Here is a 24460-nt window from a genome sequence, read left to right as displayed (position 1 = left end):
AAGAGTGAAGTCTAATGTACACTAGAGACTTTGGGTGATTTCGATGCATTAATGTAGGCTGAACCTTGGTAAAAAACGTAGTGTTCTGATGAGTGATGCTAGTAATGCCGGGTCGGGTGAGGTTCATATGTGGAAGCAAGGAATATATGGGAACATATACCTTCTTCTCAATTTTGTTATAAACTTAAAATTGCTCTAAAAAATGCATCTATTTATATATATCAAGCTTATAATGCTGAACTAACATCAGGACACCTAGGTGGCTCAGTTAGATAAGCATCTGCCTTCACTGGGTCCTTGGATCCAGTTCCGCATTGGGTTCCTTGCTCAGTGGGGAGCCTGCTTCTCCCTCTTCCTGCAGCTCCCGGTTAGTGCTCTTTCTCTTTCTCTGACAAATAAATAAAATCTTAAATAAATAAATAAATAAAAGGATGAACTAAAATCAATGCAGTAAGAATCTTCTACCAGTGTTAAGTAACATAATAGGCAAAGGCTATTACAGGAATAATAAAGTTAACGGCAGTACTTTTTCTTTTTTGCAGTATTTTCTTAATTAATAAAAAACAGTATCTTAAATTCCACTGGGGGGAGGGTGGAAAAGATATGTATATTATTACAACTCAAATTTACTGAATTAAAACATGTCACCACCTGAGTGGCTCAATCGGTTAAACGACTTCCTTTAGCTCAGGTCATGATCTGGGGGTCTCAGGATCAAGCCCCATGTCAGGCTCCCTTGCTCAGTAGGAAATCTGCTTCTCCCTCTCCCTTTGTCCCTCCTCCAGCTTGTGCTCTCACTCTCAAATGAATATAATCTTTAAAACAAATTAAGAAACATGTCACTATATTTTCCAGCCACTAAATCTTTAATATTTGAGAAAAAAAAATAATAGCTCTCCAATCTTTCATTTTGTTTTTTTCCTTACTATAATGATTCAAATTTCATAAGCAGGCTTACCTAGCTGGCTAAACCGGTATAGCATGCAACTCCTGACCTCAGGGTCATGAGCTTGAGCCCCACGCTGGGCACAGAGATTACTTAATACATTAAAAAAAAAATAAAGTTCATAAAAACGATACTACTTTATAACATTTTCATCCCCTGTTCAAAATAACAATGCCTTATGTTAAAGATAAAGAAATAAGCTTTGAAAAGTGAAGTGACTTTCTCAAGGTCACACACTGAACAAGCTAGGGTAATTAGTTTGTCACATTCAGTACAGGCTTACTTGTTTTATGGGGCATACTTTCTACCACTTCAGGCTGGGCATAGAAAACTCATGTCTTAAATACTTTCCTGAACAAAACTACAAGCATATAAAAATGTACATATAAGAGGGTAACTGCCAGTATTGAATGTTTGGAGACTTATGTTCAGAAATACAGGGTAATTGAATAAACCATGACCAGAATGCTGCTGTTCATGTACTAAAATCATTATAAAACCATGTTTAATTATCCCCTTCTGAAAAAGCTATGTATGCTTAAAGGTATAGAAAACCTTAACTCTTGATCATAATAAAGTTAAAAGTGATTTTTCAGTCTACTTCTTACAGATTTATCTGCACTTTTCTTCTTGCTATAACGAACAATAAAACAATTCTGAAGATCATCAAAAGTCACCTGTAAGCAGTAATGGTAAATGGAACTAGACTCCAATTGTATGACCTCAGATCTGTTACTTAATTTCTCTGACATGTTTCTACTTCTGTAAAACAGATAAAACAATCATACATACAACTCATACAGGTTGAAAACTACATGAATATCCAAGTTATTTTACAGTATACTAAAAATTACTATACAAACAGTAAATATTCCGTAAAAGCTGATTAACTTATAAAGGAAGCATCTGGAACAGCTTTCACCTAAGAACAGTCTCTTTCCACAGAAAAACCAGAAAATATCTTACACATTGAGTATCACCCTCATCATTATTACAATGCAAAACTTGTGTTTTTATGATATTATAACTTAGTGGGGCCAAGCATAATGCAAATTATCCTGTTGCTATACATTTATATTATTGTAAGTTTCACTGCAACAGAAATGTCTCCATTTCTCATCTTTTCATGCAGTCTTTGTGTCCACATGAGAAAACGATAAATGTTAACTATAGTTTGGAAAATAAAAAGACTGAAATATCATATGTAACAACGTCACAAGGACAAATATGGTTATTATGAAAAAACTGTTTAAACGTTTATTAAGTAAGGAGTTACTTACATGTGCCACTACCATGGGTTTGTTAAAACAAACTACAACAACAATGACAAAAAAGCATTACTTAAGACTCAATGAGTATCTACTTAAGAAAGACATATTCCTGCTAACAGATAAAAATATATTTCAGAGCCAGAAACCATAAAAAAGTAGTATTAATATACCAGGAAAACCTCAAGGAATTTCTGCTAGACACAACATACTAAAACTAAGGAAGTTCATTAAGAGACTAACATAATTCCTGGTTTCTTTGGTTTTGAAAGAGTCCTACCTTCAGAATCTATTTGGGCATTCTTGGGTTAGAGTCTTTGAAATTTTTTTCCCTATATTTTACAGTTTTTCACTTTGCTGCTTTGCTGGTAGTATGCCTCCTGCTGCTGATAATCTTATCTTGCTCTTCCAATTTGCCAATGATTTGGACAAATTTGAACTCTTATACATTGTTGATGGAAATATAAAATGGTGAATCCACCACAGGAAATAATTTGATAGCTCCGCAAAAAGACAAACACAGCATTACCATATGACTCAACATTCAACTCCTGGGTACATACCGCAAAGAACTGCAACAGGTAATCAAAACAAATGTTTGTATATGAATGTTCACAGCAGCAGTGTTTACAATGGTCAAACGTGGAAACAAGCTAAATGTCCACCAACTTATCAACGAATAAATAAAATGTGGTAAATCTACTACACAATTACATATGCTACAACACAGATGAAAACTATGCAAAGTAACAGATGCCAGGCAAAAGGTTACATAATGTATGATTCCATATATATGAAATATTTAGGATAAGTAAATCCACAGAGACAATAAGCAGGTTGGTGGCTGCCACAGTCTTGGGCCAAGAGAGGAATAGGGAAAGGAGTAATTACTCAATGGCTAGTTTCCTCTAGGGTGATAAAAATCTTTGGAACTAGATAAGCTGGTGGTTGCACAACACTGTACATGCACTACGGGTCACTGAACTGGACATTTTTATATAGCTAATTTTAAGTCATATGAATTTTATCTCAACAAAAATGTTTCATTCTAAGTCACCTGACTTCTTTATTTTCAATGCTGATACTGATGCTTCCTTATTAAAATTTTCCTCCTCTCTAGTGTTTTAAAGCCTATTCTTTTTTTTTTTTTTTTAAGATTTTATTTATTTACTTGACAGACAGAGATCACAAGGAGGCAGAGAGGCAGAGAGAGAGGAGGAAGCAGGCTCCTGGCTGAGCAGAGAGCCCAATGTGGGGCTCGATCCCAGGACCCTGGGATCATGACCTGAGCCGAAAGCAGAGGCTTTAACCACGGAGCCACCCAGGCGCCCCAAGCCTATTCTTTTTATAGCTTATTTGCACTGAGCTTTTCTTCTCAGTCTGTATATTCACCCTCAATTTCATCAACACATAGCTTACATTAATAACTATATAATGACAATTACCAATTTTTTTTTTCACAGTTACCAAAGTCTTAAGACTAAATCATTTTCCAAAGATCCACAGCCATACATTCAATGGAGTCTTGGGGCTTTTATATGATAACCCAGAGGCAACTGACAGTTTAACATGTACATAATGAATCCATTACCAAAATATCATTTCTCCTTTTCATACTACAATTTCTGATGTATGGAATGACTGAATCACTATATTGTACACCTAAAACTAATACAACACTATGTTAACTACACTGAAATTTCTAAAAAATTGCAGAATTAAAATGTGTAACAATGGAACAAGGGATGGAAGGTTAAATATATTGTTACTAGGTTCTAAATTGTACATTACAGGGGTGTAATATTTGACAATGAGCTGTGATTAAAGATATATATCTCAAACACTAAGCATATCACTTAGAAGTTTTAACCCAAAATTCGGGTTAAAACAAAAAATTCAATTAATCCAAAAGATGGCAGGAAAAGAAGAAAAAAGGAATAATAATCACACAGACAAAAAGAAAACAAAAACAAGATGGGAGATTTAAAACCAGTTAAACTGATAATTATAATAAAAATCAATGACCTAATAAATACTCCAATGCCACAAATGAATTACCAAATCCACTAACATGCTGCCTGCAAGAAGCTAAACTAAATATAAAGATACAAATAGGCTACAAGGATGGAAAAGATATACCATGCAAACATTACTCAAGGAAAATACCACTGGCTATCTTAATATTACATAGAGTAGGCTTAAGAAGGAATATTATAAAGCATAAAGCGCATCTTTTTTATAATTATAACTAAGTTCATCAAGCAGACATAATCCTAAATGTATATGCAACTAAACAAATTTCAAAACACACGAAGCAAAACCTAACAGAATGGAAAAGGAGAGAGACATACATAATCATGAGGGAGGGCAGACTTCAACAGTATTTTTTAATTAAAAAAAAAAAAGTCAACAAAAATATCAGTAGGGATCTATGAGAATTCTTAAAGAACATCTTGTGACCTAACTTCCATTTACAGAACTCTTTACCCAACAGCTTAATAAAACATTCTATTCAAGGTCCCATGGAACAGTCTTCAAAACAAGAGTATATTCTGAGCTATAAAACAATCTAAATAAACTTACAGTGAAATCAAACTGCTTGTTTTCTGAATGCAATAGAATTAAACTAGAAATGAGTAACAAGATATCTGGAAAACATTCAAAATAAAATACTGGTTAAGCATCTGCCTTTGGCTCAGGTCATGATCCCAGGGTTCTGGGATTCTGGGATCCTCCTTGCTCAGTGGGGAGCCTGCTTCCTCCTCTCCCTCTGATAAATAAGAAATAAAACCTTTTAAAAAAATAAAATACTTCTAAATAACCAATGAATTAAATTTTTTAAAAAATCAAAAAAGAAGTTACAAAGTATCCCAAACTGAATAAAAATGTAAACTTATCAAAATCTGTGGTATATAGGTAAAAAAATGCTTAGAGGAAAATATTTAAAATTCAATGTTACAGTAAAGACTGGTCAAAATCATTAATCTGGGCTTCTACTTTAAGACACTATAAAGAAGCCAAATGAAAGCAGAAAAGGGAATTATACTGAATTCCTGAATTAAAAAATAGACAAAAGACAGGAAATAAAAACCAATAAAACAAAAAGTTGGTTCTTTGAAAAGATCAGTAATATTGATAAATATCTCATGAGAGGGGTAAAAAAAGACAAATCAGTGACGCAAAACCAAAACAGAAGATACCACTACAGATGCTACAGGCATTAAAACATGGATAAGGAATTTTATAAACAAGCTTATGCCATCCTAGGTGAAATAGACAAACCCCTTGAAAGACACACAAAAAAACCAATGCTTACTCAAGAAATCAAAAATCCATAAAGCCCAGGATCTACTTAAAATAATTTTTAATCCATAGTTAAAAAGTTTCTCATAAATAAAATTCCAGGTCCAAACAGTTTCACTGGTGAATTATACTAAAATTTACAGAAGGAAATATTACCAATTCTGTATAAACTTTTTAGAAAAGACTCAAGTCTGTGATGCCAATTTTACTCTGATACCAAACCAGAAAAAGACATCGCAAATATTGAAAACTATAGACCAATATCCCCCAGGAAGCAGAAATACTTAAATTTCAATAAATTGAATTCAGCAGTATTTACAAGACAAAACATTATGACCAAGTGGTATTTATCCCAGGGATGCGAGTTTAGTTTACCATTTGAAGATCAATTCATATAATTCACCATATAAACAGACTTTAAAAAGAACAATATGATTCACCTCAACAGATGAAGGAAAGTCACATGACAAAATCGACATTCATTTTGGATACAAGGAAACAAGAACAGAAGGGAACTTCTCAATCTGATAAAGAGCATCTACAAAATCCCCAACAGCTAGCTATCATTATCATCATACTTCATGATGAAACACTGGATGTTTTTTGGGATGATGAAAATGTTCTGTATCTTGACTGCGGTGGTGCTTAAATGACTACAGAGTTATCAAAACTTCACTGTACAATTAAAATTGGTGAATTTCACTGTATGTAAATCATCAATGAAGTTGAATTTATAACTAACATAACGGCTTCTTCAAGGTTGTTTAAAAAGTTTAGTCCTTTAAATAAGGCATGTTGATTGATTCTAACCGTAAAAGTACTGCTCATTTACAGCACTATGTCTATGGAACTCCAAATAACAAAGTACGATTTTTATTTTTATTTTTTTTAAAGATTTTATTTCTTTGACAGAGAGAGAGAGAGATCACAAGTAGGCAGAGAGGCAGGCAGACAATGAGGAACGCAGGCTTCCCGCTGAGCAGAGAGCCTGCCATGGGCCTCAGTCCCAGGACCCTAGGATTATGACTTGAGCCAAAAGCAGAAGCTTAAGCCACTGAGCCACCCAGGCACCCGAAGAACGACTTTTAATACTAAGTATCTGATATGTATTTACATTATAAATAAAACCTTCAAAAGATGGTTGTGCTGTAAGTGCATATAGAGAATTCAACACTGAACTCGAGCAACTAAGAATTTTCTGCTAAAACTCATCTGCATTAATTCGTAAAATCAAATACACTACCACTACCACCACCAAAGAATTGGGCTTTAATCTTCTGTATGACTACTCTTACGGTCTTATGGTTCCTCAGTACACTTCTAACAAAGCACTTTAAATATATAAAATTTCCTGTCAGTTAACCGAATTAATTCAAATTATGCTAAGAATTGGAGTAGAATTTAATTTTATCTTACACTTGGAATTAATTCATTTTCCTCATACCAAATCACTCAATTACCGTAAAAATATTCAAGAAATGGAGATTTTTTTAAAAAAAGATTTTATTTATTTATTTGACAGAGATCACAAGTAGGCAGAGAGGCAGGCAGAGAGAGGGGAAGGGAAGCAGGCTCCCCACTGAACAGGGAGCCCGATGCGGGGCTCGATCCTAGGACACTGGGATCATGACCTGAGCCGAAGTCAGAGGCTTTAACCCACTGAGCCATACAGGAGCCCCAAGAAATAGGAATTTTTAACTATATAAAATAAATGTACAAAATACTATCAATTTTTAATTTATTGCTTTCTAATTACTAAAAAAAAAAAACCTCCTAATTTCTCAGTCATACCCATAAAGCCAAATTTTACTAGAGTAAATGAGAGTTCAAGCTCAAAGCAGAAAGCTAATATTTTAAAAACATCTGCACTTCTACTATGCTAAAGATGGGCAGAAAAATAGACAAGAAATTTGGCTAAAACACACTTTGTTGAAGGGAAAAAACAAATGCTTAAGAGCATATCCAAATGCAGGCTCCACAAATTAACCCTTATTAATGAAATAGGGAAGATAAGTTATTTCAACTATAATACTAATGGGTAAAGGTTACTGTCCCATATTCTACTACTTTATTAAAACTTAAAGTCAGCACTTCTCACCAAACAGAAAATCTAATAGGTATAGAACTGTACATCCAAGCAAAAAGGAGCCTGACATTTTAAACAGGACAGATGTCCTAGTTTTGTCTTTTAAACAATGCTTATTTAGCAAAGATCATTAAGAACAAATAAAGCTAAGAGGGAATTAGCTCATGTTTTCAAACCATTAAATTTTGTAGTCCATTCAGTTGCTGAGGTTTAATGTTAACTCATATTTTTAAATTTTTATATTTTTAATTTTATTTTTAAATGATTCTATCTTTATTCTTCAATTTTGACTAATCCAGCCCTCAGATAATAACACAGGCTAGTTTTTAAAATAATGAGGGCATCTGTACACTCCTTAAAAATACAACTCAAACCATAAACAACACATCAAGATAGTGCTGCTAAATAAACAGTAACATCTCAAATAAGTAGCCTTTCATACATTTATAAATATCACTATGAACTTTAAAATAAAAATTTATCTGTAAAATGGGTAATAATAACAGTACTAGACTTAAAAAATTTTTAACTTTCAAATCATCTATTTAAAATTCTAACTATGAATAAATAGGAGCATAATTCTAAATTACAGAGTAAGAGAAATAAAATTTTAGCATTCAACTCACCCATTTATTAAAGAGAAGTCCAACAAAAGCATTAAAGGCTAAAAAGAGAGCTTTTTTCAAGTACCAGACAGTTATGTCTAGAGTTACTATTCAACAAATCAATCCTAAGAAGAACTGTACACCTCTTTCAAAACTTAGCTTTTATGAATCATGAACATTTGACAAACTGTTGGTATAGCAAAACTGAAATTTTAAATTAAATCTCTTGCAATGATACTTCTATCCTACCTGTATCTTCAATAAATTCCACACATTTTTCAACAAACAGTGGTATGGGCTTCTCAGCTGTAACCAGATCCTGGAGGGGCATCCCAAAGTAATTACTTTCCCAATTTCTACGTGTTGGTGGATTGAAGTTCTTAGTTTTCTTTTTCTGCTATAAGAAAACATATTCAAGTTAAAACTATTAAAATTAATTTCCTTCAGAATAACAGTAGTATTTAGCAATGCAAACACATATTTTGTATCAAAAAAAGTATTTAAAAGCCACATCACACCTAAATGACCCTGAATATGGGAATCCATTCAATCCCGCTAGAAACAACTTGAGCAATGGAAAAAAAAACAAAACATGAACAGAGAAAAAAAATGACTAGAAAGAAAGTTCCTTTTGGAAAGTAATAGGAAACTGAATAGGTAGGGAAATTAGAAAAGATCATTTTTCAATGCTAACTCAAGGGAAAAGCTGGAAGTAAATAACAGTTAATTCAGTTTAGGTGCAGTCTACTGATTCTATTTGGTCTTTGGGGCAGGTCCAAGTGAGGTTTTTGTGCGTAGCTGTATTTATGAGAACATAAATTATAATTATAATTATTGATTATACAATGAAACAGTGTAACTTCATGAATTTTAGTCCCATCATTTGTCCTTTATTTTCCCATTTTCTTCCTATCCACTGACTCTGTTTCTTAAACGTTAAAGACAGGTTTTTTTAAGTAACAGAAAAAACATTTTCACAATAGTAAAAACAAAATGAAATCTTAATTTTCAGAGTTTAACTTCAATCTAGCATATTGGGAGAAAAGGAGTTCTTAACAAGGGAGTGAACATCTCAAAAACTTAAGGAAGTACTGTCCAGAATTCAACTGCTATGGAGATTCTGAGTCAATTTTTCTGGAGTAAGCTATTTTAAGCATCTCCAAAGATAATTTTACAGGAAGATGCAAATAATTTTTCAGAAATTTGAAGATGTTAGAGCATTTTTATCGTTCCCTTTTTAGTTTACCTACAAATTTTTTAAAAAAGATTTTTAATTTATTTATTTGAGAGAGAGAGAGAGCGTGCGGACGCGAATATGAGACGGGAGAGGTCAGAGGGTCAGAAGCAGACTCCCCACTGAGCAGGGAGCCCAATGTGGGATTGATCCTGGGACTCCAGGATCATGATCTGAGGTGAAGACAGTTGCTTAACCAACTGAGCCACCCAGGCAACTACAAAGTTATTTCCTCTGATAAATCACAAACCTATTCAAATCTGTCCTAAGTATCACTCGTAAGTATCATTACTAACTTGTAAATAGGATAAAAGCATACTATTTCTTTTCAGAAAGTGGGGGAAGAATAAGATAAGGGGGGGAGACACGAGAGTTTCCTATGCCTAAAGCAATACTCATCTTAATTTCCCATTTTTGCTGGAGGAGTCTCTCCTTTACATGGATCCCTCAATGTATTCTTCCAAGTCTCTGGCTATCTTGAATAAATAAGTCCTTTCTGCAGTTTGATTTCAGGCTGCTCCACCTAGCACACTTCCAGAGCTCATGAAATCCAATTTCTCAATTCTCACATACTGCATCTCAATGATTGGATTACGTATAACCCTGATACATACAGATAACATAAAATATAACTAGATATCTGGAATGTTGCCAACAAAACACTGGAATGTTTGATCTGGCTCAAGACCTAAATCTACCATGTCAAGCAGTATGAATCCTTACTCCTTAAATAATCCTTCCAGTACCACACTATCACAACCAAAACAGAACAATATGCAAGGAAATGGAAATGAAGACACTTAGGTAGACAGTGGCTGAGTCCTTTTTCTCAGAAACATTAAGGTGCTTTCTAGCCTGCAAACTACCAGGTGCAAAATTTTATTAGAAAACTGAAAACTGAGGCAAAGATGGATGTATTTTATTTAAAGTGATAATACAGCAATGAAAAAGATTACACTTAGGTAGATTAATGGAAAGACCAATGCTCAGCCTATGACAGAAGCATCAGTAATGAAATGATAAGAAGATCTTAATAGATATTTGCTACCTAAATAAAGAACAGTTACAAGAAAAGTAAGCTAGCTGGTCCTCAATGTTCCAGTCAACTCTTAAGAAATCCTCTTTTTAATACTGCCTTTTAGGAATCTATCTAAACTCCCAGATGACTCAGAAAACATTCCATCCTTATCCCTGGGATAATAGAAAAGAAAAAACAATTAATTGTAAACTTTATCTAGTAAGCACTGAATACCTGACTAAAATTGGGAGGCTAAAGCCAACAAAACAAAGTAAGGTAGTTTCTCTGGCTTATGCTCAGGGAACATCCCCCATGGTCTATAAAATTACAAGGGCAAATTATTTAATTCTGTGGTTATACCAAGATGCAGGGCTAGTAATCTAAGATAATGAAAGGCTAAGTGTCATGTAGCATGGCATTTCTGACAAACTCTAAACGGATAATTTGCTAATAAAGTACTGCCCTGACAGCTCAAGTTTTAATTCAAATATATTAGGAGGAAAAAAAGCATAAAAAGTTCCGTGATTTTACTAATTTTTCTACTAACTGGCACTGATATAAAACATTCTATGTAGGAAAAGTTTTGAAATAGACATTCCTCTATTAGGTTTTATGATGATAAAAATGTATATAGTTCCTTTTTTCTAACAGTGACAGTTCTTAATCATCAGAATTCAGGGAGTTCTTTTATAATATGTGAATTATGAAAAACTCTACATATTCTGATATACATCCCTTAACTAAGAGATGCTGATCTATAGCTATACATTTATACCAACTCAAAATGAATTTTGTAAGTTACAAACTAAGGTTGGATGATTGTAACTGCTATAAAACGCCATCAAGATTCTCTGAAATGCAAGAAGAGGAGGAGGAGTATGGTTATTTGGTAATTATTTCCATAACTTTTGAAGAAGCACTGTCAGAAATGGCAGCCCCCAATTTAAATAATTATGCCAGCAGGAAAACATCTGATTTATGATAACCCAAGTTTTAATTCATACTACAGTCACACTATCTTTATTTCTGCTTAAATGCAAATGCCCAATCTTATTTTTCTGGCCACTCAGGAAAATCTCATGTCATGTTAGCTGCTGCAAATGAATAGCCACAGAAAATTAAACATCCCATTCACAAATAATGTATACAATGTTATCCATTAAGTGTTCAATAGACACTAAAAACTATCATTAGTATAAGAAAACAGGATCAGAAAAAGGTATATAAGTAACTCTTTCTAGAAATTGCCCTCACACTCCGATAATATTAGCAATACAACAAGGGAGGGCACCTAAGCAACATCCTCAAATAAATACTGTTATCAGTAACATTTAAAAAAATATACCTCAACCGCTTCTTTCATAATGAACAAACTGAAGAAAAAAAGCAGTTAAGGAAGCTTCCAAAGAGCCAATCCAAGAAATGAGAAAACTTGGTATTCTCTATTCTCTTAAATTTAAGATAGGATTCTCAGAGGGGGGAAAAATATCAAAGAAATGAGACAACAGAAAGCAAAATGTAAAGAAACAGAGGAAAAAAGAAAACCCGTTAGAGGAATGAAAACTCTTTAGTAAGACTCCATACAATTGTAAAGATCAAAATAAAGTGATCATTGGTTCCCCTTTATTGTATCATTCCTATGACGCATTCCAAAAAAATACTCTTTTGCTTCCATTGTATTTTATTTAAAAGATTTTTATTCATTTATTTGTCAGAGAGAGAGCGAACAAGTGTGCACTAGCAGGCAGAGGCAGAGAGAGAAGCAGGCTCCCTGCCAAGCAAGGAGCCCGATACAGGACTCGATCCGAGGACCGTGGGATCATGACCTGAGACCAAGGCAGAGTGGCTTAACCAACTGAGCCACCCATGCATCCCTTCTGCTTCCATTTTAAAAAGAAGTCTCAATCTTCCTTTCCTTAGGTATTTGCCCCATAGTGCTATTCCTTTTGCAAACTCTGCAAAAGTCATATATATGTTTCCAGTTCTCTTATATGTACTTAAATTAGTCTATCACCCTCATCACTCCCCTAAATCTGTTCTTATTAAGGTCACCAATGATTGTTTTGTAACAGTTAGTTCCCAGTTTTCAACTTCATTGACCTTTCAGCAGTCACTCTATGTCTTCACTGGACTTTGAGAACACCACCTCTATTTCCTCACTCACGCTCCCCATACAAGTCTCCTCACTGATGTCTCTTAGCCATCCCTGAAATATTGTGAAAACTCCAATCCTCAGTCCCTGACCATCTTTTTTTCTCAACATCTATATCCACCCTCTTCATACTGTCATCCATCTGCTGATACTTCTCAGCTCTTTCTCCTGAACTCGACTCATTTAAAACATTCTAGTGGACATCACCACTTGAATGTCTAAGAAAGATATCTTTGTTAACATATGCAAAACTAAACTAACTGATGATTTCCTTAAAATGTTTTCCAACTGCAACCTTCTCCATCTCAGATGCTGACAATTCCATCCTTTCAGTAGCTCAGGCTATAAATCTTGGAAGTCATTCTTCATCTCTCTTTCTCTCTCATACACTACTTCCAACTGTTAAGCAAATGTATTAGATACAGAATCTAACTACTTCTTAAAGCTATCATTTCATACATCTAGATTATTAATCAACTCCTCAATCCACCCCCCCCCAAGTTCTACCACAATCCCCTCAGACCATTCTCAATAAAGCAACCAGAATGATAATGGCTCTCTAAATAGCAGCATACAAGGCCATATACAATCAGCATGCCTTGAGCTCTGCCTCTCTGTACTGTTGACTTCATTTCCCTCTACCTCCTTCATCACTTACTCCTTTCCTCCAGCCACATGGCTTACTTGCTGTTTTAACATGCCAGGCATGCTCCTAAGGGTTTTTTTTTTTTTTTTTTTTTATTTGACAGAGAGAGATCACAGCAGACAGAGAGGCAGGCAGAGAGAGAGGGAAGCAGGCTCCCCGCTGAGCAGAGAGCCCGATGCGGGACTTGATCCCAGGACCCTGAGATCATGACCTGAGCCGAAGGCAGTGGCTTAACCCACTGAGCCACCCAGGCGCCCCTAAGGGTTTTTATATACTGGCTGTTCCCTTTACCATTTCAGTGAGGCCAACAGTGACTACCCTATTAAGAACTATTATCTTGGGGCGCCTGGTTGGCTTAGTTGGTTGGGCAACTGCCTTCGGCTCAGGTCACGGTCCCGGAGTCCCGGGATCGAGTCCCGCATCGGGCTCCCAGCTCCATGGGGAGTCTGCTTCTCCCTCTGACCTTCTCCCCTCTCATGCTCTCTCTCACTGTCTCTCTCTCAACTAAATAAATAAAAATCTTAAAAAAAAAAAAAAAAAGAACTATTATCTTAATCCCTGTCTTCTAGCTCCTGTCCAGTATTTCCAATCCAATCCATTCTACTGCTGTTTCTACCCACACCACTATATTCTTTACTTATGTATTATTATTACTGTTATTATTACTTGGTGTCTTCTACTACAATTTAAGCTCCACACAAGGGCAGGGATTTTTATCTGTTTTGCTCATCAACATACCCCAAAGATCTAGAATACTGCCTGCAAAAAAGAGCAAAGTAAAAAGATTTGAGGTCTCTGAAATAATGAACGCCAATACATAGATTAAATGATCTCATCATGTACTAGGAAAGATAAACAGGAGTGGACCATCAAGTTACAGACATATTCAACTCAGTAAGCTTCAAAGAACCTTAGAAGCATCCAGGCAGAAGAAATCAAGAACAGTAGAGGGAAAGTATCAGGCTAGCTTTAAAGTTCTCAGGAAAACTGGGAAGTCAGAAGACTCATTTATAGAGATATTCATGAGAAAGGAATTGTCAAAAATTCTTTACTTAGTGTATCAATTTGGATGTGCACTACAAGCAACTATAAATTTTTTTAAAGTTCTCAAATATGTAATATTATTTAAATAACAGCACAAACTCCTGAAGAAAACATGTGATGAAACATCACTGATAATAAAGAGCTTATATGCTGAGAATCTGTGCTATGGAAGAAAGAATGAATTTTTTTTTTAATAGTTACACACAGAACTAATTCTAAACTACAGTGGTTTGGCTATGTAATAAAATCACATCTACAATTTAGTGGCTCAAACTACAAAATGTAAAAATAATCTGATAATAGGCCAAAACCAAAGGCCTCAATATACCCTAAAAGAGAAGGAGAAAAAAAATAAGAGATCGTGTAATTATACTAATGCAGGACAGACTATCATGACTACTGGGAGTAAGAAAGAGAAACTGAAATAGGGGTTCAATATGTATTTAATGATAAAAATATGCAACACACAAAATAAGAGTTTCTTCATTTTTCTTTTTCTTTCTTACATTTTTCATCTCCAACTGAAGTGGAATAAAAATAGGAAATAAGACAAAAGCAAATTGAAACTTACAAAAATAAATACAAATGAAGTAAGATCAACTAAAGAAGATTCTCAGACTTGGTAAAAACTAAACCCAACGAGGGCCTCATGGGTGGCTCAATTGGCTGAGCGTCTGCCTTTGGCTCAGGTCATGATCTCAGTCCCAGGACTCAGTCCCACACTGGCCTCCCTGCTCAGGGGGAGTTTGCTTCTCCCCCTCCCCACAGCTCGCGCTGTTTACGCTCTGTATCTCTCTCAATCTCTGACAAATAAAATCTTAAAAAACCAAAAAAACCTAAACCCAACTAAACACATGCCATTTAAACAAAGGGACTCCTAAGAGTTGAAAATAAAAGGAAAAGAAAAGTAATGACATTTTCTTTTTTAAGAGCAATGTTAAATTGGAGTTGCCTTCAAGGGAAAATGCTTTGAACTATAGAATCACCCCTATTCTCTAACCCTTTTCTCCTATAACATTAATCTGTCCTTCCCTGGGTCATTCTCCTGAACTTATCATTAGTTTCTAATACTTGTCATCTTTAAAAACAAACATGAAAACCCTCCTTTGATCCCATGTTGACCTCTATCTACCACCCCAATTTGTGCTTTTTTTTAAACTGGCATTTTAAGTTCTCATTTTCATTCCAGTTAATCAACATACAATGATATATATTAGTTTCAGGTGTTTTACTCCCTTTCACAGCAAAACTTCTTGGAGATTCCATCTACATCTACTATCCACCATCCACTTTTCACATCCCATTCACTCTTCAACCTATTCCAATCAGGGTTTTCTCTTCCATTCTACTTAACCGCTTGTCTAGACCAAACACTTCTACACTTTAAAATTAAAAAGAAACATTTCGCTTTACCCTTCCTGAGCTCTCAGAAACATTGTTTCCTGACTACTGCTTCCTTAACCACTTGCTTTCCCAGCTCCCATTTCATTACTCTTTCTCAAAGGATTTCTTTTTCAGTTTCACCTGCCAACATTCTGGTTTACCAAATTCAGTTCTGAGCCCTCCATTCTTCTCTCACTACTCTACACCCTTAGGTGAATTTATCTAATTTTGAGTTTTAAATCCTTTAAATCCTGATGCCTCTTTTTCTAAGTACCAGATTCATATGCTTAACTTCTATTACTTTCACTAGGACCTTGACAGGCATTTTAAACATTAACATAATAAGCACATAGTAGATCTCTTTTCTCTGGTCTGAAACCTTTCACCTTTAGTCTTCATTGTCTCAGTATATCTACCTAGTTGCTTAGCCCACAGATCTAGGAGTTGATCTTGATTTTCCCTCTTCCCTTACTCTCCACAGCAACTGCATAAAAAGCCCCGTTGGTATGATTTCCAAAATATTATGCAGAAACTATCCACTTTTCCCTTTTTGGCATCTGTACTAGCAAAATACACAGCACATGATAAACAGATGTTCAGTAAACACTTACAGAAGCACACAAAATTACAAACAAGAACCAGAGAAAGCCTTTACCATGTAAGATTTCTGTTAATAAATACACAAAGTACTGTTTGTCGGTTTATTTACCAGTCTATGGAAAGTTTCATTATACCAAATTCTTTATATCTATGGGAGTCACTATGTAGGTATACCTACACTTAAGCACCCAAACCTAATAAAGTAAGGATTCATACAATGATTACACATCATAAAATTACAAGAAAAATTATATAGCCAACTCTATGTGAATTCATTTGGATATAAGGTGATGCACTTTTTAAAACTTAAATTCAAATAACATATAATGTATTATTAGTTTCAGAGGCAGAGGTCAGTGATTCATCAGTCTTGTATAATACCCAGTGCTCATTACATCACATGCCCTCCTTAATGTCCATCACCCAGTTACCCCATCCCCCTTGCCCTCCAGGAACCCTGTTTGTTTCCTATACTAAGAGTCTCTTATGGTCTGTCTTCCTACCTGATTTCACCTTGTTTTATTTTTCCCTCTTTCCCTGTGATTGTTTTGTTTCTTAAATTCCGTACGAGTGAGGTCACATAATTTTCTTCTTACTTATTTTGCTTTGCAAAGTACCCTCTAGTTCCAACCACGTTGTACAAATGGCAAGATTTCATTTTTTAAAAAAATGAGTAAAATTCCAGTCTTTGTTATGTGTGTTTACTACATCTTTACCCATTCATCTGTCAACATACATCTGGGCTCTTCCCATAGTTTGGCTAGTGTCGGAACTGCTGCTATAAACGCTGGGCTGCAGGTGCCCCTTCAGATCCCTACTTTTCTATCTTTGGGGTAAATACCCATTAGTCCTGTATAAGTTCTAGCAATTCTGGGATAGAGTCCTTTGGGTTTTCCACAAAAAGTATCATACCATATGCAAAGAGTGAGAGTTTGACCTCTTCTTTGCCAGCTCAGATGCCTTTTATTTCTTTTTGTAGCCTGATTGCTGAGATGAGGACTTTTAGTACTATGTTGAAAAGTAGTGGTGAGAGTGGACATCCCTGACCTTAGGGGAAAAGCCCTCAGTTTTTCCTCACTGAGAATGATACTTGTTCTGGGCTTTTTGTATATGGCCTTTATGATAGTGAGGTATATTCTCTCTCTCCATTCACTGTAAAGACTTCTAATCAGGAAGGGATACTGTATTTTGTCAAATGCTTTTTCTGCATCTACTGGGAGTATCATATGGTTCTTGTTCTTTTTTTTTTTTTTTTTTTTTAATGTAGTGTATCACCATTGATTGATTTGCAGATGCTGAACCACCCTTGCAGCTCAGGAATAAATCCTACTTGGTCATGGTGAATAACTCTTTTCATGCACTGTTGGATCCTACTGGCTAGCATCTTGGTAAGAATTTTTGCATCCATGTTCACCAGGGATATTGGTCTGTAATTCTCCTTTTTGGTGGGGTCTTTGTCTGATTTTTTTTTTTCATAGAAAGAATCTGGAAGTTTTCCTTCCATTTCAGTTTTTTGAAATAGCTTCAGAAGAATAGGTATTAATTATTTAAATATTTGGTAGAATTCCCCTGGGAAGCCATTTGTCCCTGGACCCTTGTTTGGAGATTTTTGATTACTGCTTCAATTTCCTTGCTGGTTACAGGTTTGGTCAGGCTTTCTATTCCTTCCTGGTACAATTTTGGGAATATGTATGTTTCTAGGAATGCATCCATTTCTTCCAGATTGCCTAATCTCCTCATAATATGTTCTTATAATTGTATTTCTTCCATGTATTTCATTGATTTCTGCTCTAATCTTGATTATTTCTTCTCCTGCTGGGCTAAGGCTTTATTTGCTGTTCCATCTCCAGCTCCTTTAGGTGTAAGGTTAGATCCTGTATTTGAGACTGTTCTTGTTTCTTGAGGAAGGCTTGTACTAGTATACACTTCCCTCTTTGGACTGCCTTTCCTGCATCCCAAAAGTTTTTAACAGTTGTGTTTTCATTTTCATTTGTTTCCATGAACTCTTAAAAATTTTTCTTAATTTCCTGGTTGACCCATACATTCTTTAGTAGGATGTTCTTTAGCCTCCATGTATTTGAGTTCTTTCCAAATTTCTTCTTGTGATGAGCTCCAGTTTCAACGTACTATGATCTGAAAGTATGCAGGGAATGATCCCAATCTTTTGGTATTGGTCGAGACCTGATTTGTGACCCAGGATGTGATCTGTTCTGGAGAATGTTCCATGAGCACTAGAGAAGAATGTGTATTCTGTTGCTTTGAGAAAAAATGTTCTAAATGTATCTGTGAAGTCCAGTGTGTCATTCAAAGCCCTGGTTTCTTTGTCGATCTTCTACTTAAATCTGTCCATTTCAGTAAAGTGGGTGTTAAAGTTCCCTAATTTTATTGTATTATTACTGATGTGTCTCATTTTATTATTAATTGGCTTATATAATTGGCTGCTCCCATGTTAGGAACATAGACGTTTACAATTGTTAGATCTTCTTATTGGATACTCTTTAATTATGATATGTCCTTCCTCATCTCTTATTATAGTCTTTGGTTTAAAATCTAATTTGTCTGATATAAGCTTGCCACCCCAGCTTTCTTTTAATGTCCACTTGCATGACCAATAGTTTTCTACCCCCTCACTTTAAATCTGGAAGTGTATTTGGGTCTAAAATGAATCTCTTGCAGAAAGCGTTTCGACGGGTCTTGCTTTTTTTTTATCCAATCTGATACCGTGTGTCTTTTGATTGGGGCATTTAGGCCATTTACATTCAGAGTAACTACTGAAAGATAATATTTAGTGCCATTGTATTACCTGTAAAATGACTATTATTGTTTCTGCTCCTTTCTGGTCTACGTTACTTTAGGACTCTCTCTTTGGTTAAAGGATTCCTTTTAATATTTCTTACAGAGTTGTTTTAGTGATCACAAATTCCTTTAGTTTCTGTTTGTTCTGGATGCTTTTTATCTCTCCTCCCATTTTGAATGACATCCCAGTCATTCAAGTATTCTTTGCTGCACATTCTCATCATTTAGCACCTGAATATATTATACCAGTCCCTTTTGGCCTGCCAGGTCTCTGTGGATAGGTCGTCTGCCAGTCTAATGTTTCTACCCTTGAGCTTATGGACCTCCTATCCTGAGCTGTTTTCAGGATTTCCTCTTTGTCTCTGAGATTTGCAAAATTCACTATATATAATGTCTATGTTGGGGTGCTGACCTATTTTTACTGATCATGAGAGGGGTTCTCTGTGCCTCCTGGACTTGAACATCAGTTTCTTTCCCTACATTAGGGAAGTTCTCTGCTATAATTTGTTCCAACACACCTCCTGCTCCCCCCACTTCCTCTTCTTCTGGGATCCCAATTATTCTAATAATGCTTCATTTTATGGTATTACTTAACTCTTGAATTCTCCCTCTGTGATCTAATAGTTGCTCATCTCTCTTTTTCTCAGCTTCTTTATTTTCCATAATTTTGTCTTCTGTATCACTAATTCTCTCTTTTGTCTCATTTGTCCCAGCAGTTAGAGGCTCCATTTTTTATTGTATTTCATTGATAACCTTTTTTATTTAAACTTCATTAGATTTCAGTTCTTTTATTTCTCCAGAAAGGGATTTTCTAGTGTCCTTGATGCCTTTTTTTTTTTTCAAGCCCAGCTAATATCTATAATCATTAATCTGAACTCTAGTTCTGATATCTTACTTATATCCATACTGATCAAGTCCCTGGCACTCAGTATTACCTCTTGTTCTCTCTGCGGTGAGTTTTTCTATCTTGTCATTCTAACAGAAGAAAATGGTCACTTTTCTATTTATAGAGTTGTGAATATTCTTTTCTTAGATATCTGGTTGAGTTCACAGGTATTCAGAATGATTTGACAGCTCTCTAGCTCAATTCTTGGTACCAGATTAAACTAAAGTTTCCTATTTCTCTGTCATCTTGGACTGTGTACTAGTGTTTGGTGATGTACTTCCAACAGTGTATAAGAACTGAGTACTATGTGCATAGCATCATGCTAGATATTGTTCACAATATAAAAATCGTAAAGGTAATGTTAATGCTCTCAAGAAATACATTATGGAGAAAAAGAAACCTCACTACCTATCATTTAATTAACAGCACATATAAAAATAGTACATGATTAAGTGTCAAAATAACCAGAAGCAAGGTTTAAATCCGGACTTCAAAAACTAGAACTTAAAAAGGAAGTGATGAGGTCAGAGATATTTCAGAAATTTAGAAAGAATCTGGTCTGTATTTACTCATTTAAACACTTGGGTGCCTTGAGTTCAGCCTTAGAACCCGGAAATCACTATACACTGCATTTATTCCTTACTGTGTATTAGGTACTTGGTAATATTACATGTATAACCGTAACTGTCACAATAGCTCTGAGACTACTACTATTCTGTATCTATTTCACATCTATTTCAATACACCTGTAATATGCAGGAATGAATAATGTGGGCAGAGAGATGTAAAGGCCACATTATTAATGGCGTTAGGTAAGTCCCTAAGAAATTTGAACTTTATACAGGGGCTACAAAATATATTTTGGAGGGAGAAAGGTTAGGCACTTTATTTTAGTACTATCCCTCAGAAAGTAACATAAAAGTATGAAGCAAGGACAAACAAAAGACACAAAAACTTAAGTTATTATACCACCTATGCTAGTGAAGCTATGCAGAAACAACCCATCACACATTCCTAGTGGGACTCTAAAATAGTATACCCACTTTGGAAAACAGTTTGACAGTTTCTCTAACACTAAATATGAAAATACCAAATGACCCAGCAATTGTACTCTTGGGCATTTATCTCAGAGAAGAGAAAACTTGTATTTACATAAAAATCTGTTCTTTATGGTTCATAACTACTTCATTCATAAGAGTCCCAAACTAGAAACAACAGATTCCCTTCAACAGGTTACATAACTGTGGTATATCCACACCATGAAATATTACTCAGCAAAAAGGGGGACAAACTAATGATTTATGGTAACAACTTGACTGAATCTCAAGGTAATGATGCTGAAAAGAAAAAGTCAATCTCAAAGGTGCATATGGTATAATTCCATTCATATAACATTCTAGAACTGGCAAAATTATGAAATGACAAAATGGAAAACAAATTACTGGTTGCCAGGAGTTATGAATAAGGGGAGGGTGTGGTTATAAAAAGACAACAGAAGAGATCTGTCAGTCATAGAACTGTTTTGCATCTTGTTGTCAATACACAAACTTACCCATGTGAATAATTACTTAGAACTAAACACACACACACACACACACACGAGTATAAGTAAAACTGGGGAAATCTAAGTAAGATCTGTGAATCTTAGTAATGTCAAAACCCCGGCTGTGATATAGTACTACAGTTTTACAACATTTGTGGGAAACTGGGCAAAGGGCATGTGGGACCTTTTGGCATTATTTTACAAAAACATGTCCATCTACAATTATCCCATATATTAAAATTACTATTTAAAAAAAAGATCACCACAATAATCCAAGTAAGAAGTTATGACAACTTTAACCGAGACTGCGACAATGAAATGTATCAACATATTTTACAGCAGAATGAACACCAGCCAAGTAAGATAAACAGCAACAGCATGTAGCTTTGGCCCATAGCAGCTCCTTCCCGAAAATACATTCTCATCCAATCAAGGTAAGAAGAGGGAAATAAATTCTATGACCTCTGAGGAAAATTCTGTCTTTCATAAAGAGCAGGTACAAGCTTGTCTTACATAACTGACTTCTAGAATCTCACAGAATTTCCCTAAAGACCACATTCTGTTATACAGAGTTTCTCAACTTTAGTATTATTGACATTTTGGGCTGTATAATCCTTTGTTGTGAGAGATTACCTATGAATTGCTTAGCAGAAACCCTGGCTTCTCCCCAAGAGCTACCAGTAGCTACTCCCTACCCCAGCTGTGACAGCCAAAAATGTTTCCAGACATTGCCAGATGTTCCCTGGGGAGTAAAACTGACCCCAGTTGAGAACTACTGTCCTAGGCTCATTAAAAACAAGAACAAAGAACTCAAGTCTGGGAGATAGCTACAGACAGATTCTGAGAAGTCTGAAAATTTTAACTTTAAAAAAGGTGAGTACTTAACTCATGATTGAAAAAACATTACTGTAGGGAACACAAAGATGAATAATCGTAACTGCCGTCAAGAAACTTACAGCGTAGCAAGAAAAAACTTATTAAACTATAAAGTGATGAAGCTACTACAAAGCAATTACTTTAGATGAGAGAAATAAGTATTACATCAGAGCATACACTTATATCCATATAAGAAGCCTTTAATGGGAGCCAGGACTCCATGAAGATTTACTTAATCCTTTTAAAAAAAGTCTATTAAAGCTACAGGTACTGACTGAGGGCCCACAATTTGGAAATGAGGGATGTTGTCAAGGCTTTCACATCCTTTGTGAAAAGAGGGGAGACAGTAACTGAGGGTAAATAAATGTGATCTGGATTCTTATACATACTAACAGACAGACTGCTTCTAGCATTGATTCATCTCTAAGATGCCATCTCTCTATAAAGCATTTCAAAATAAATTATCTACCTGACAGTGACTTTATTAATGACATTAACAACTTCACAAACCAAAAAATAAACATGTAATCATCTGGAGAGGGTCCTAGCAAAATATCTAACTATTCAAATGAATAATGGATGGATTTCCTCCTAGTTTCCCCACATAGATATTTTTAAGTATATTCACATGAAAATGGGTTTTTTTATTATACCAGCACTTCATTCTTAAAGCCACTGATTTTCTTTTTGCTTCGCAACTAATTTGTAAAGTACTTTCCCTTAGTCTAATGATTGTCAATCAGAGGATCAAGAGAGGGAAAAAAAATTCAGTGTCTCTTCCTCCTTCCTCATTATCAGTAGAGGTTCTTTAGAAAGTATAGGAAACCCTTAAAACTCAGTAAAATTTTGTACATGTGTATTTTCCAGGAAAAGTACCCAAATCTTTCTTCAAATTTTCAAAGGCTAAGAACACTTCCCCTGAAGCTCAAAATGATTATTTTGTACAAAGTACTCAAGGTATACCTTCTATTTGGACAAAATTAGATACAATCACAAGATCACTTCTGTCACACACTTTTTTTGTTCTAAAATTTGGAAACCACAAAAATTACTACTTTTAAAAAGCAGTCCTTTTGGGGTTTCCTTTTTTGCAATCATAGCTTAAGCCCTATTTACTTGAGGACTCTTTTACAACATCAACTGAGATGATAAGAAAACATTACAAAGTTAGAAATAATAAAACTATACCTATTGTAGAAATAACTCTTCTAGGATTAAGTGGAACAATTTGTAGTATGCCAAATTTTGGAGTACATAAAATAAAGAACCCTATAAAATTACCCATAAGTCCTGGAATAGTAACAATTATCCAATAATAAAAAATTGTAAGAATATTCTATGATACAGGAGTTAAGTGACTCCTTGATATACTAATACATCCCAACAATTATAATTAATGTGCTGCAGAGGAGTAATTTCAATATTTGCAGTATGCCAGTTTTTGCTAAACATTCAAAATATGCTGCTATGAAAGCCAAGACAAAAAGTTTGAATAGAAAGCCACACCAAAGAAATTTACATGTGCTTTTAAGTTAGTGAAAACAAGCACACCAGTGATACAATCATTTAAATTAAGCCCCATTATAACACATGAGTGAAATAAATATACTTTAAAAATTGACCATCTAGTTACATTTCAATCTGAATTGAGAAGTACTAAATCATGGTCAAATGGACACCATAGAACAAGTTCAAAGAAATAGTAAAATATAAACAGAAATACTCACCTTATATATCCATACCTATATAACACCATAAATTGATGTACCCAATACCAGAAATGACACCAACTTTATGAGAAATTTTAGCAACTCCATATAACCAATCAGGCATAGACCAATTTAGCCAGTCAGTAAGAAAGCAAATGAAATGGTTACTAAAGAACACCTCACCAAATTCTTCCCAAATGAGATTAAAAAGCTAAATCTTGTTGAAAACATAAAATGTTTAATTTTCAACAAAATCACATTTTACTAGACTGAATTCCTTGAGACCAGAACCCATAACCAATTCACTTCTGTATTCTTAGCTTCAAACAGTGCTCAGGCATAGCAGACATTTAGTAAAGTGCTCT

General features: G+C 34.9%; 1 protein-coding gene across 4 annotated transcripts in view; it reads right to left on the bottom strand.

Moving 5' to 3' along the window:
- Positions 1 to 24460, bottom strand: part of ARHGAP5 (Rho GTPase activating protein 5) — a 70883-nt gene that overhangs the window by 20059 nt on the left and 26364 nt on the right. For 3 of the 4 annotated variants that reach the window (XM_059373054.1, XM_059373053.1, XM_059373055.1), the window contains exon 3: positions 8458 to 8605. In XM_059373054.1, coding sequence (XP_059229037.1) covers positions 8458 to 8605 — 148 coding nt within the window. The remainder of the gene's footprint in view (positions 1 to 8457; positions 8606 to 24460) is intronic. The other variant, XM_059373057.1, reaches the window with a different exon arrangement.

The sequence above is a fragment of the Mustela nigripes genome, chromosome 13 (assembly GCF_022355385.1).
Source record: "Mustela nigripes isolate SB6536 chromosome 13, MUSNIG.SB6536, whole genome shotgun sequence".
Classification (NCBI taxonomy): domain Eukaryota; kingdom Metazoa; phylum Chordata; class Mammalia; order Carnivora; family Mustelidae; genus Mustela; species Mustela nigripes.
This window is presented reverse-complemented; position numbering and strand designations above follow the sequence as displayed.